Below are 14,866 nucleotides of genomic sequence, written 5' to 3'. Positions count from 1 at the left end.
CTTGCTTTTTCACTTTTTAAGAGTCGAGAAAAAGCTAAATATGACTCTAGTCTCCTTCGATGTTTTAACGAGCCCGAAGTGACAAATGCTCGGATGGGCTTTTCCAGTTATAGAGTTTGAAAAAGACCAAAAGAAACTGCTCTGGAGTTCTAGGCAGAGGGTGTGCCAAACCTTTCGCAAAACCACAAAATAAGTTTTACGGTACGAGGGGTCGATCTTCGTGAATGCTGTGTTCACTGCATTGCGATCAGTAGGGCGGCCGACACGGTTTCCTATGGATAAAGGCTTTGATCCTATAGGGGTCTCCCGATATATACTCGACGGTACATGGGAGCACAAGTCCATATTGATACTTATCGCTTCACCGTGGAGGAATCACCCAACCACTCAACGCTAAGATATCACGTTTAACGACGCCGGAACACGTCTCTAGCTTAGACCTCTAGATGTTTGCATTATGTTTCAATGCGTTGTTATGTAAATTCAATTTATTTTAAGGTTGATCTTGTTTAGCAGTTTGCCTTTATGGATCACCACGAGATGTATAGTAACACTCCTGAATGCAGTCTAAGATGATAAGCAAGCTTTTTAATCTTTCAACTTTGAAAACCTTAACTACTGAGGGAGAAGGAAGATAACACCTTTTCACACAGATCATAGAGCACCCACTAATGCATTTTCCTCAATAAACATGCAAACTGTCATAATGCACATGCACAATGCAAGTATTTATTTTCTCTTTCTTAATGTTGATGAAATGCAAAAAGAAAGCTGTTGTATAACTTTGAATTCAATTTCAAGCGAAAGCAAACAAGTTCGTCCAAAATCGAAAGACACCTTAAGATTTACTTGTTTCGACACTAGAAATATGTAAATTCAAACCATATAACGAAAGCGACAAACTCAATCAGCTATGAACAATAAATAAACTAACTCTTAAGATCAGAACGACACTTAATCACAGGTCTAGATCTAAGAGGTCAATGCAAGACTGGTTCACTTTCGTTATGGGAAACTGTAAATGACACAAGAAATACAAAAGAACAAACACAGTTTCTTTATACAACTGAGGCAGAATAATGACAAAGGAAGATGGTTTCAGATAGGCCCACTGACTGGCAACAAACAACAAAAACAAGAGTGAAAACAAGGCAAGACATAGCAGGAAACCCTAGTAGCTCAAGCCAATACTGGTCCAGCGCAGGTGTAACACTGCCTGTTTGACCTTCAGCATAGGTAGCCCCTTCAGGAACTGCGCTGAAATGCAGACAGCCTTTGTACAGCCTGCACTGAAGAACGAGACTTTCGTCCGTCTTGGTTTCCGGGTCACAGATTGCTCAAAAATTCACAGTTTTTGCTCAAATCAGAAGCTATCAGTCAAGGACACACTAAGGGATGTAAAGGAGGATGAAAAGCTATCACTAAGAGCTTATTAGAGTCCTTGTGGATCAGCTCTTCAACTCATAAACTTTCCGAGAAACTGAGCCAGAGTAGCTGCCCTCTACTTTGTATTTGATAGATTCAAACACAGTTCGATTGGGTACTCCCTTTGTTTATGAAATGAATAGAAAGAAACACAAACAACCAACAAGATACGTTCCCGAGCGGAGTCACCAATTTGCTGTTGGGAAAAGTATCTAATGCAGAATGCCTCTATCCCACTCTAAGGGTGATAGTACCTCAGCAACAACTGAATGCAAAGCTATTCAAGAATTCTTCTTTATGAGATGAGAGAGAGAAGAAAAGGATGATCTACTAACCGTTATCTTGCGCTAATAGTCGATCCAGTCTTCACTCCTTGCCGCTTGCTCCTAGCTCCTTGCTCTTTCACCGGCCCAACTACATACAGATCCTATAAAAGCACAAGAAAGGAAACTACAAGAAGCGTGCATCCATAATTGATTTAAGGATTAGCATAAACCAAATATAAAAGCATCAATTCATCATCAAGATACATGCATATAGAAGAACCTCAAATACTTTATTAAAGAAGAAGTAAAGTTCTGAGAGAGTTACAACCATAATAGGCCCAATCCAGCAACACCTCCCAGCTGAAAGAAATCTCCTCTTCACCTCCTTCAAGCAAAACACCCAATAGCTCTATACTCAAACCAACAGCGCTTCCTTACTTGCACAAAATTCCAGCCTCCCTAGACCTCATGAGAGAGATCTATATATAGGGTTTTGGAGAAAGGATGAGTCATCTTGAGACTGGCATGAAGCTGACTAGTGTCCTCTCCCACTTTAGTTAATCTTCAGTTCTTGAGTCCACTTGGAGAATCTTGCTTCCACTTGGAGATCAAGACCCTCTTACTCATCACTAGGCAAATTCCTTGACCCAAGTGTCAGTTTGGAAGCTTCCTGGGCAGTTGACACCTTGCAGAATGATTGTGCCACTTGGCCAATCTCACCCAGCGCAGGTAGCCTTCATCAGTTTTGACCTTCAGCGCAAGTACAAGGAGGAGCAGTTGACATTCAGCACAGATGCTCAGTGGAGCAGCTGAAATGATCCAGAAATAGCATGTTTTTGAGTGTTTTCAAGTGGAGAACTGATTTTCAGTGCTGTGGTTTGCAGACCTTGTTCCTTTAAGGGTAAGAACAACATGTTTAGGGACTTTGGATTCCTCAGATTATTGACATTTCATGCTCCATGCTGTTAGGCACAAAAATGTCTATAACACTATGACATACAAATTGGAGCTTCCTGCAGCTTCTCAAGTGCACCCGTTTTTCCATGTTTCATGTTTAAGGAAGGTTATAGGTGACAAGCTCCTACTTCAAACAATATTGCCAAAACTTGACGAGGAAGGAAAAATTATATTGGAACCGGAAGCAATCACAGGAGCAAGAACTCGACAACTACGAATTCAATCAATTTCAGAGTATCAACTACTCAAGCGTTGAGGACAACACTTTTTTGAAGAAGAGGGGCATGTTAGGTCCCTATAATACTAGTGATTACCCCATTACTATTGCAGTTGTATCCCTTATTAATATTTTTGTGCCCCTATTGTCCCCATATTGTTATTACTGTGCCCCATAGAATCCCACTATTGTTATTTTTGTGCCTTTATAGTATTATTGTTAGGTTGGATGGGTTATATTTTGACTCCTTAGAATCCTATAAATAGAAAGGAGGTTTTTTCATTTGAATCATCAAAGAATCATTCATTTGTGTAATGTAAAGGAGGTTGCCCCCTCAAAGAGGCTGAATTCTAAGACATTGATGTATCTTTTCTATCTTTTTGTGAGCTGGTTTCATAACAATATCTTATAATGCATTGGTTGGAATTACCACTCCTCAAACTATCAAGATAGAAGGGCATATCAAGAAGAAAAAGGTAATAGTGTTGATTGATTCGGGAAGTACCCATAATTTTATTCATTGTAAGATAGCCAAGGAATTGAATTGCTTCCTATTCCTATCACCAGAGTGTCAAGTGATCGTTGCAAGTGGAGGAACCATAAATTTCTCTAGAAAGTGTCATAATATCAAGCTATCTGGGAGAATATGTATTGAATAGCCCAATTCTTTCCATACCAATGGGTGGTATTGCTGTTGTACTAGGAGTCCAATGGCTACAATCCTTGGGTACAATAGCTTTTAATTTTCAAGAAAATTTCATGAAATTTTATTTGGAAGGAAAGGAAGTTGAATTAAGGGGTATCATAGGGAAATCAGGAAAGATAATCTGCTCTAACGGAATGAAAAATCTTCTAAAGAAATAAAAACTAGGCGTAATTGCACAATTATGTTCACTAGAGGTTCCCACATAGAAATCATCTATTTCTCCAAATCTCCAAAATGTATTGGACAATCATTCTAAGGTATTTGAGACTCCCAAAGGCCTCCAACCTATTTGTGATCATGATCATGCTATTCGTTTGATTCGAGGAAGTGTTCCTCCAAACATTAGGGCTTATAGATATCCCTATGCCAAAAAGAGTGAAATTGAACATATGGTTGTAGAAATGCTAGAGGGTGGTATAATTCAACCTAGTCAAAGTTTTTTCTCTGCACCAGTAGTATTCGTGCACAAGAAGGATGGATCATGGCGCATGTATCCGGATTATAGGGAGCTCAACAAACTCACTAAATAAGATAAATTTCGCATTCCTGTCATTGATGAATTATTTGATTATTCCATGGATCAATTTACTTCACCAAGTACGAAAACAACATTTAGAATTCATGAGGGTCATTATGAATTTCTGGTCATGACTTTTGGTAGTAGCCATGCGCCTTCTACATTTCAAGGTTTGATGAATTCCATTTTCAAACCATTCCTTACAAAATTTGTTTTATTATTTTTATATGATATACTAATCTACAACAAGTCTTGGAAGGATCATGTTCAACATGTTTATAGGGTGCTCAAACTATTCGAGGAGAAACAATTATATGCAAAAATATCCAAATGCTTCTTTGGAGTTCAAGAGGTGGAATATCTAGGTCATATTGTATCCCATGAAGGTGTTGAGGTAGACCCTAGAAAAATTGAAGGCATTATCTAATGAAAAATTGCCACATCCATAAAGCATCTTCGAGGATTTCCTAGGTTGACATGGTATTATGGCAAGTTTTCTAAGAATTATGGGAGAATAGCACCACACCTAACAACATTATTGAAGAAAGATGCATTTTCATGGTCTCTCGAAGCAATAAAGGCCTTTGAACATCTTAAAGAGGCAATGTGCCAAGCACGGGTCTTAGCTACACCAAATTTCACAAAAACATTTATTGTGGAATGCCATGCCTCAGAAAATGGAATTGGTGTTGTTTTAATGCAAGAAGAAAGACCCATTGACTTTGAATGTCAAAGTATTTACACAACTATTTATGAGAAGTAAAGGTTGGAAATACTACAATCATGACCCTACCTAATGGGAAGACACTTCAAGGTAAAAACGGATCATGATAGTGTTAAATTCTTCTTAAAACAAAGATTATCTTCAAAAGAGTAGAAAAAATGGGTCACAAAGATGTTGGCTTATGACTTTGAAATTATCTAAAAAAGGGGAAGAAAAATGTTGTGGCATATGCACTGTCAAGAAAGGATGAGGATGTGGAAGCATTGCTTTGTGCCATTTCTATTATCCAACAAGATTAGATGAATGAAGGAAGGAATGGATGAAAGAATGATGAAAAAATATGAGAACTCATTGAAAAGTTACAAGAAGATCCCATTACATGTGATACATTTAGCTAGAAAGATCATTCATTATGGTACAATGATCGCTTATACCTATGTAAGAATTATCAACTCAAACAAAATATTTGTATGGAATTGCACACCTATCCCTTAGGAGGGCACTCATGATTTGTAAAAACTTACCATAGGATTACCAAGGAATTTTTTTGGGATGTCCTTAAATTGTGTATTCAAAAGTTTATGGTAGAATGTTAGATTTTCCAAGGAAATAAAGTTGAAATGTCTAAGGGATGACTACCAATGACAACGATCAAGAAATGTCGATACGTTGCATCTATAGCAGCAGGAAAATATCCAGAAGAAAGAGAACTCTTTCGAGAAGATCTAATAAAAGATTGTGATTTTGATTTTCCAAATTGTAGAGGCATGATTTATGATGAGAATGAGAGGGTATTCAAATTTTTTGAATTGAAAGAGTACACGGAATTGTTCAGAATTCCGGATTCAACTGACAAAAACTTGAGATCAAAGTGCAGGTTTGGAAGTCCAGGAAATACGGACATGTTAATAATGATTGAAAATAATAACGAAGATGAGAGGACGGAAGTTTTATTGAGAATTTATTCCAAAGCGACTGGACAACTTCGAAAAGAAATTTCCATACCTGTCACTCCACAACGCAGCATTGAGTTCTTGCACTTATGTGGCCCTGATAGAATATTTGTTCACCAATGGTATTTAAAGATTCAGGTCATGGATATATCTTCTGAAATTTGTAAAATAATAAAATCAACTGATATTCTTCTTTCTCGCCCACCTCTCTATTTAGCCAAAAGAAGTGGCGTATTGTGCATCACAAAAAAAAGTGTTTATCTTTGTGATTTACAAGGTGAGATTGTGGTCACATTTGAGGACCATAGCGTTTTTGACTCCTACTATGGCGAAGGTTCGTACGTTACCACCGAAGAGGACATTTTGATTTCTGCTTGCCGTGTTGGCGAAGATGCCGACTCCATCAATATTAGTAGCATTGTTAGAGGAAAAAGGTTGGGAAAGATTACAACTCATGCTCCAAATTGTGTTTCTGCGTTGAGAGAATTGGCCTTCGAAGATATGCAAACCTCTGCGCTCGTATACGATGAAAGGACTCATGATATTATATCAGCAGATACTAACGGAATTATTTATGTATGGTCGAATAAATTGTGCCGTGACGTGCCATTATCAATATCAGAGGATGACGAGAGTGAAGTAGGAGACATGGAGGCCGGACAATAGGCAGCCGCTGGACCTAAATTAGTGTCTAGCAATTCGAATTCACTGTTTTTCATAATTCACTGTTTTTCGTAATTAATTATGAAGTACGTTTACTTTTATTATGATTATGGCTTTAAAATTTTAACTTAATTAATAGCGTAAGAATACGAATACTGGTTATAAGAATAAGAATACTCGCTTATAAAATTAAATTTAAATTATATATATGACTTTATCAAGTAAATTATGTTTTTTTTCCAGTAAGTGATATAGATAAATTTAGTTAAAAATTATTATAAAATTGATAGTTATGGCCTTTCACTTAACTTACTCAATTAACTTTATAATTCTAATGAAACAAAAACAATAAATAGAAATTTCAATGACTTGTGATATACCTTAGTTAGAGGATTTGTCACATTTTTTTTTTTGTTCCTTAAGGATTTGTGATGTTATGTGATTCCAATAGCTACAAATTGTGATGTTTTGTGATTTCAATAGAGATGTAGGTTAGAGTATTTTAGGTTTTTTATTTTTAATTTTATTTAAATGTATTAAATATTATATAATAATTTTCAAAAATTTGTTATTATAATTTGATTATATAAATATATAATTAAATTATAAGATATTTATTGAAGAAATTTATTTTAAATAGTTTTACAAAGTATTACAAGGATTCCCAAATATGTTATATATTATTTATTTATTGTGAATATGGCTTTAAAATTTTTATTTAATTAATAATTAAATGAGTTTTGATTTTATGATATGTGGTAATCCATAATACTCCATGCAAGTTTATTTGTAAAGGTTTTCAACATTTTTATTATTTAATATATTTTAAATTGGTGTAAATGTAAGATTTTATTATAATGAAAAGTTATGTTTTTTCTTGTCAATAAAAGAATTTTTTAGGTGGTAAAAGTAATTATAATTGTGTTTTTAAATATAATATATATATAATAATTATTAGTTGCGAGTGGTTAATGTCCATCAATTTTTTATTATTCAAGAAAAGTAATATTTAAAATACTCTATTTATAATTGTTAAATAAAATTTGACCATTATCAAATACCTTATATTTTGAATTATTAACTTTTTTCTTACATTTATAAAATTATTTTTTTAATCAACAAATAGTTTTTAAATCATATTCTAAAATATATTTATAAAAAATAATAGATATAATAAATAATATTAAAATTTTATTGTAAAAATATTTAAAAGTTTGGGAAAATCTTATTAAATTTAATTGTATATTCCAATAATTTATATTAAATTCATAAAATAACTATCTACTTTTAGTTATAAAAAATTGCTAAAACATATTTCCTACTTTGTAGAAAATTGTTATCATATAAAAACAAAATCTATTTTATCCTAAATTTTAAAATAAAATATAATTGTATTATAAATGTATTTTCTTGACACACTTAATAAAATATTTTCATTATATTGTTTAATTAGTTTTATTATAAGATATCCCTTAAACTATTCAATAGCAATATCAATATGCATATCTCATAAACTTAATGAAGCATAATTTGTTCAATCCTCCAACATTCTACACTTTGAAAAAAAACATCCATCTCTACTTGAACCTAAAATTCCCTTTCTAACTATAAGAATATAATGTGACTTCTTCATAAATTTTTCCACTTTTAATTTTACAGATTCATTATCATTTATTTCACTAATAAAATAATACTAATACATATGCAATAATTAATAAAACATCTTTTACTAAATGTTATATAACTAGCCGAACCATATAAATTTCATTTATCAACAAATTTATTTCTCTTTTTGAAGGGACAAGGCACTCATGTATTTAAACCTTCTTTGCATTTAATATCCATTTTGTGAGCATTCTTTAGGTGTCATAGTTTTATGGATATTCTAGAGTTCTCATGGATGCTCAAAAAGACCACATGTCCTTGAGTTGGACTCCACTATTACACCTTATATTCTGTGAAATGTACCCAACATATTTTTACTAAATGTGACCATCATGGTGAGCTAAAAGTGTAATGATTAATGCATTGTATTTTGTCATGACATGATTGATATAAAATTATTGGTATTTCTAGTAGTCCAAACCCTTTGGGTGGTCAGTAATGGTCCATCCTTCTAGTCTTCATTTTAGGGTGTTTAGTTTTATTTCTACATCTAACTACCCCTTTATGGTAGTATCACTCCATACAATTGGTTTTTTTTCTTCGATAGGTATTTGGGGGATAAGTATTTAGGCACCTTGAGGTGGATATAGAAGAAAACATGAACTAGAGATCCCACAATTAATCACTTAATTTATATACTATGCAAATGTGTTTTTCTCATAATAAATATAAATATTGACATACCTATAGTTTAGAACTCTTATTTTGTACCCCACATGCATCCCTTACCATATGTATGTACCACACTTTGGTGAGGAACTATTGAAGATTAAGTTACTCTCATTCATGTTCAATGGGTGTTCCTTCCAATCCCATAACAGTAACTCTCTACCAAGTGGTTTAGTGAATAAAAAAGGCTTCAGCCAAGTAGATTTGTAAAAAGGGCAAATACATTTCCTTCTCTTCACTTTGAGAATATTAATTATTTTTGTTGACGCTTTTGGAACCAGCCATTAAATTTCTCCATGTGATTTTCGCCGTGGAATTCTTCAAAAAATTGATATGGATCACAGAAGTACCAATTCAATAATATTAATGATCTTAAGGAAAAAAAATTGATTGATAAGTTCATCAACCTTCTACCTTGTCATAGCTATGTTTTGGACTAGATATCTAACCATTGGGAAAATCATGAACGGATTTGTGTTCTATACTATGGTAAGGGTTATTATAATTTTATCTTTTATGAAAAGGAATATATGGATGTCATATTTATATTTATGGATTATTTAATGGGCTCAAGTGGTATGTTTTTCACCTAATGTACTTTATATTTCAATCCCAATAATATTTTTTATGTGCATGTATGGATTAGATTGCCAAATATTCCCCTACTTTTCTAGGTTGATGGTATTTCTAGATTTATTGGAGACAAATTGGTCTAATATATTTCTTCTTCATACGTGAAGGAGAATAAATTCTCATGTGCCAGAATTAATGTTGAAACATATTTTGCAATAGGACTGCATAAGGCTATTCAACTTGACTTGAAGGGTTGGACTCATCTTCAAGCCTTGGATTATGAGTAAGTACCCTTTAAATATAATTATTTCCATGAGTATGATCACTTTGTGAAAACTTATCTTAAGGGTCTATTTGAGCCTCCTTCTATCCCAATGCCATTTTCTTAATCTAATGATGAGCAAGGAACATTCAAACAAGTTTCAAGGAAACCTAAGAATAAGTTGTCTAAGACATAACATCCTACCAAGAGGTTTGAATTTCAATAGCCCTCTCACACAAGTAATAGATTGGAGTTTTAAAATCTTTATTGGCTTACAATAAGGCTAGAGAATCCAAATCTCATCCAACTCACCATTTTAATTGACCACTTCTAAATCAAGGGCATTCAATGACCATCATTTCTTCCATCTAGAAAGAGGTTGTAACTAAGGGAAATAAAAAAATTGTTGTTTAAGAAAATAAGCAAGAAGAAGAGGAAGAAGTGTTCAATGCTTCCTCTTTTCCTTCATATTATTATGTTTAAAATATCAATCCATTTTTCTATCGTTTAATAACACTTCGAAAATATTTTGTTTTTGCATGAATTTGACCCAACAATTTTTAAAAATCTTCCCTTATACAAAAAAATCTATTATGTTTAATCTTCAACCCCTTTAGTATTATTCCATCTCTACATCTTTCTTGAATAATTTCTTTCATTCTTCCTTTGAATCCATTGATTCTTTTTTTACCTTGCTATGTTTAAGCTTCAATAGATTCATTGTTGGATCCCCTTCTTATTTTCTAAAAAAAAATTCCCTAGTAGAATTTGTTCAAATATACACTTTAGTTGTGTGGTTAGCACACACATTTTTAATAAAGACTTAAAAAGGAGAGATATTAAAAGTTAAACAGGAGATATTAAAAGTGAAAACTAATTGTGAAAATAATTTACATTAAGGAGAAAGGAGTTTAAAATTATTTACATTAAGGAGAAAGGAGTTTAAAATTATTTACATTAAAGAGAAAATAGATTAAAAGTGAAAGCTAAACAGAAAACGAATGTCAAATAAACCCCGAGTTTAGTTTTGTCCAGTATAAATTTTTTTTTTCTGGATGTGGATGTGAGAATTGGGCTTTCTTTCTTAACATATATTTTGTGTAGTGCGTGAAACCCAACGAAGGATTCACTTATTTAGCGATTTGCCACGAGATACTATTGCTACAACCAGACATAACTACTATTGCTACAACCAGACATAACTTCTGCTGGGAGTTTACGGGGTCTCTCCATGAAAGACAACCTCATTCTTAAGAAAGAAGAGGAAGAGATGACAGAGAGAGTTTTGTCATCCATAGATTATTTACATAGCCTGCAAAGGAGAGAGTGGTGTGACGACAAAGACAATACAAAGCTTCGAAATATTTTTTGGGAATATCATTTACGAGCATTTAACTTTGTATTTGACACTGTTGTTAGCAATTCTCTCATAGTCCGCGACATATTATTTGTAATTATGGGCAATGTTATCTTGTTCCGTTGCAACTCTTAGTGACGAGCGTGGGGTTTCCGATCATAATAAAAAAGCTCATTGTCGATATGTGTTATAATTGTCGCAATAATTAATTGATAGCCGGATTGACCGATATATGTTATAACAATAATTCATTGATAGTCGAAGGAATGTCAAGCCTTGTAAGCTTAGACAATGCATATTTATAACAATAATTCATTGATAGTCGAAGGTATGTCAAGCCTTGTAAGCTTAGACATTGCATCTATCGCAGCAGGACAATATCCAGAACAAAGAGAACACTCTCAACCAGAACCAGACGAAGATTGAGATTTTGATGTTACACATTAGAAAGGCATGATTTATGATAAGAGTGATTTAGAAAGGCATGATTTATTCCAAATCGAAAAGGAATTTCGTTACCTGTCTCTCCATAACACAACATTAACTTCGTGGACTTCTATGGCCCTGAGAGAATAGCTGTTAGGCAACAAGATTTAAAGCTGCAGGTCATGGATGGAGGAGGAGATCATGAGGTCGGACAATATGTGGCCGTTGAAGCTAAATTAGTGTTTACTAATTCATATTTTGTAAGAAATCATGCCCTCATACATAGTCTTACGGGACTGGACCACAACCAACCTTTCCTACTTAACCATCTGAATTATGTTTTTTTTAATATGTAATATTAATATATATTTTTAATATTGTAATAATGATAAACAACTATATTCATCAATTTAATTAATTTTTTTATAAAATTAAATAAATTATACATATATAAAATTGTTAGGGTGTAGAATAAACCATGATTGGTATATTTTTAAGGCACTTTGTGATGTAAAGGTTATGGAATTTTTGTGAGAAAAAATCTAGTTATGCTAAGGGTTGGTGTGACCCAAACCAAATGTAATTTGTTGATAATCTTCACAGCTTAAATGCCCCTATGTTGTGCTTTCTCAAACAAAAGGTTAATCGTGCATTCATTTCAAGACACATACAACTTAGCAAACAAAACAAAAAATACATATATAAAATTTTAATTATTAAATGAGTGATAATCTTTTGAATATGTGGTAACAAAGACTAGTTACAATGGTTTTTGCTAAAAATTTATTACTTAAGATATTTTTGATGGATGTGCAATGAAAAATCAAGGGCTTCTTCTCACTACCTATTGGAATATGATATATTTTTTATTGGAGTTGTAAGCGGGCTAATCTTGCTTAGGTGTTCATGGGTGGAGCCCTAAAAAAAGGAGTATCTTGTCTTCCAAATCTAAGTGAATCTTTCCTCTATTGGGAACACAACTATAAGTGGGTAGGCAACCTATGTGAACAAGATAAATAATATGGAAGAATAAAAAGTATCCTAAAATTACATCAAACTTGATTCAATAGTGTTTTATAATTCAACATCTCAAAATTAAAAGAAATACATTCTGTCCTATCTTCCTCTTAGAAGTGAATCTTTCCTCCATTGAAAACAAAACTATAAGTAACTACATAACATAATATGTTAACAAGATAAATAGCTTGGAAGACAAAAAGTATCCTAGAATTACTTCAAACTCTAATTAATACCTACTCTTCCTCATCCAAAGGTGGCATAAAGAGGCTAAGTCTTGCAGAAATCATTAATAAATAAAAAAGACATCAGAAATCATTAATAAATAAAAAAGACATTCACTTTATGAAAGTAAAATATTAATAAAAATGTTTATGTATTTATATAGTCAAGGAGAATAAGATATTATAAAGAGAATAGTAATCATATTCTAGAAAATACATTATCTCATTTCATTGACTAGCATAAAGAAAAAAATACTAAAATACTAATAAATTCCCACATGTTCCATAGTAAAAAAAGGAGGTTGGATAGTTGCTAAAATGTCCTAATTAGCTGAGAGAAATTTCATACTCAATCATACATCATTTTGCAATATGCACAAAATATGTATTATAAAGATATTGCTAAACTTGTTTTTTTTGTCAAATGCAACCTAAGACACGAGAGCAAAGATTTTTACCTTTGTTAATGTGACCAATGCATATGCCATAAAATAGAGAAAGGAAATTCATGCATACACAACTAAAATTGTATTTGAATGGGATGTCTCAATGGGAAATGTTTTATGGAGACCAAAAAGAAGATGAGAAATTCTTTATGGAGACAAAAACAAGATTGTAAAGAAGGTGAGAAATCATCATCACTATTAACAAAGGAAAAATATGATGTAAACTTGATATGCAACATCTAATTATCTAAAATAAATTTATATGTCAAATTTATAAATTGGGCTCCTTAAAACATTGAGGCTTCAACAATGCTAACAAGGCTTTTGCATGTTTGAGAAAGAAGAAATATGTAGAGAAATACTATCATCTAAAAATTAATTAAAAAATATTAAAATTTAATGGTTATTTCATGGTCATAGATTAAATAAGAAATCCCATTGAAATATTTAAAATTACTGGTAACCATTATTTTAAAAGTATTTTTTATTATTATATTTTAGAAGTTATAACATAATTTAGTTGTTGAGCAATAATAAATACAATTATTAGTAGTTATTAGTGGTTAATGTAGATCAACTTATTATTATTCAAGAAGAACCATGATATTTAACATACTTTATTTATGGTTGGATAGTTCCTAAAATTTCATGGGTTAAATGAGAGAAAATCCATACTCAATCAAACATATTTTTGGAATATGCATAAAATATGTATTATAAAGATATTACTATTTTTTTTTCAAATGTAACAAGAAGACATGAAACAAAATATTTTCTCCTTTACTAATGTATTTATTACATATTCCATGAAATAGGGAAAGAAAATTCATGTATGCACAATTAAAATTGATTTGAATAAAATGTCTTAGGGGGAAAAGCTTTATGGAAACCAAAAACAAGATTGCAAACAAGGTCATTTGATCCTAACTTAAGCTATCATAAATAAACATCACCAATATCAACCAATGGAAAATATAGTAGAAACTTGATGTTCAATATTTAACTATCTAAAATAAATTTATAAATTGAAGTTCCTGAAAACATTAACACCTCAACCATGCAAGCAAGGTTTGTGCATGAAATAATATGTAGATAAAAAAACCCATATAATAATATAATTATTTATATTATGAATTCTAATGTATGAATTATGATATGGAACATTATATGGTAATTTTAGGGACCCTTATAATAAGAAGAATCCAACTATGCAATTTATTTGCAAGTTAGAGTGATAATTTAGATTTCAAGTAATAAGTAATAGAGGTAAACCACTTTTCAGTTAAGACTATTCTCCTAACTTTCTAATCAATTACTTTATAATTTTAATTCTAAATGAAAGAATAAGACATTGTAAATAGATATAAATTTTAATGACATGTAATGTACCTAACTAAACAGTTTGTCATATTTTTTGGTCCTTTAATTAGAAAATTTGTAATGCCTACAATTCTAGTAGATAAAGGATTATCTATATTTTATAATATAATATTTTAAACATCCTTTATATATTTTTACATATCAAAATATCAAAATAAAAGTTATATATTTAAAAATAAATATTTTATTTAAATGTATTAAATATTAAATAAGAATTTCTAAAATTCGTTATTTTAATTAAAAATTAATTATATAAATATAAATATTTATTAAATAAATTTAATTTGAATAGTCATATAAAAATCTTATAATAATTATAAAATATATAAAATTAATTAAGTTAAAAAAAATGAAATTAGAGATACATGACTTATGAAATGAGTTACAATGAGGTATGAGGCCTATTTATTATTGAGTAA

General features: G+C 31.5%; 1 protein-coding gene across 1 annotated transcript; it reads left to right on the top strand.

Moving 5' to 3' along the window:
* The first annotated feature begins 5,453 nt into the window (after positions 1–5,453).
* On the top strand, positions 5,454–6,431 carry LOC149187823 (uncharacterized). The gene has a single exon (XM_089409777.1). It carries the CDS (start codon positions 5,454–5,456, stop codon positions 6,429–6,431), a length of 978 nt encoding a protein of 325 aa, XP_089265903.1.
* Positions 6,432–14,866: the final 8,435 nt, after the last annotated feature.

Source organism: Pinus tabuliformis, chromosome 3_1 (assembly GCF_031772625.1).
Source record: "Pinus tabuliformis cultivar Carrire ecotype Pingquan chromosome 3_1, CPIR1, whole genome shotgun sequence".
In the NCBI taxonomy this organism is placed as follows: Eukaryota; Viridiplantae; Streptophyta; class Pinopsida; order Pinales; family Pinaceae; genus Pinus; species Pinus tabuliformis.
The sequence above is the reverse complement of the archived record's forward strand: the minus strand, read 5'-3'. Positions and strand labels throughout refer to the sequence as shown.

What these genes read in the sequence shown, in the direction of transcription:
- LOC149187823 (XM_089409777.1), top strand. Translation starts at nt 5,454, where the DNA reads ATGACAACGATCAAGAAATGTCGATACGTTGCATCTATAGCAGCAGGA.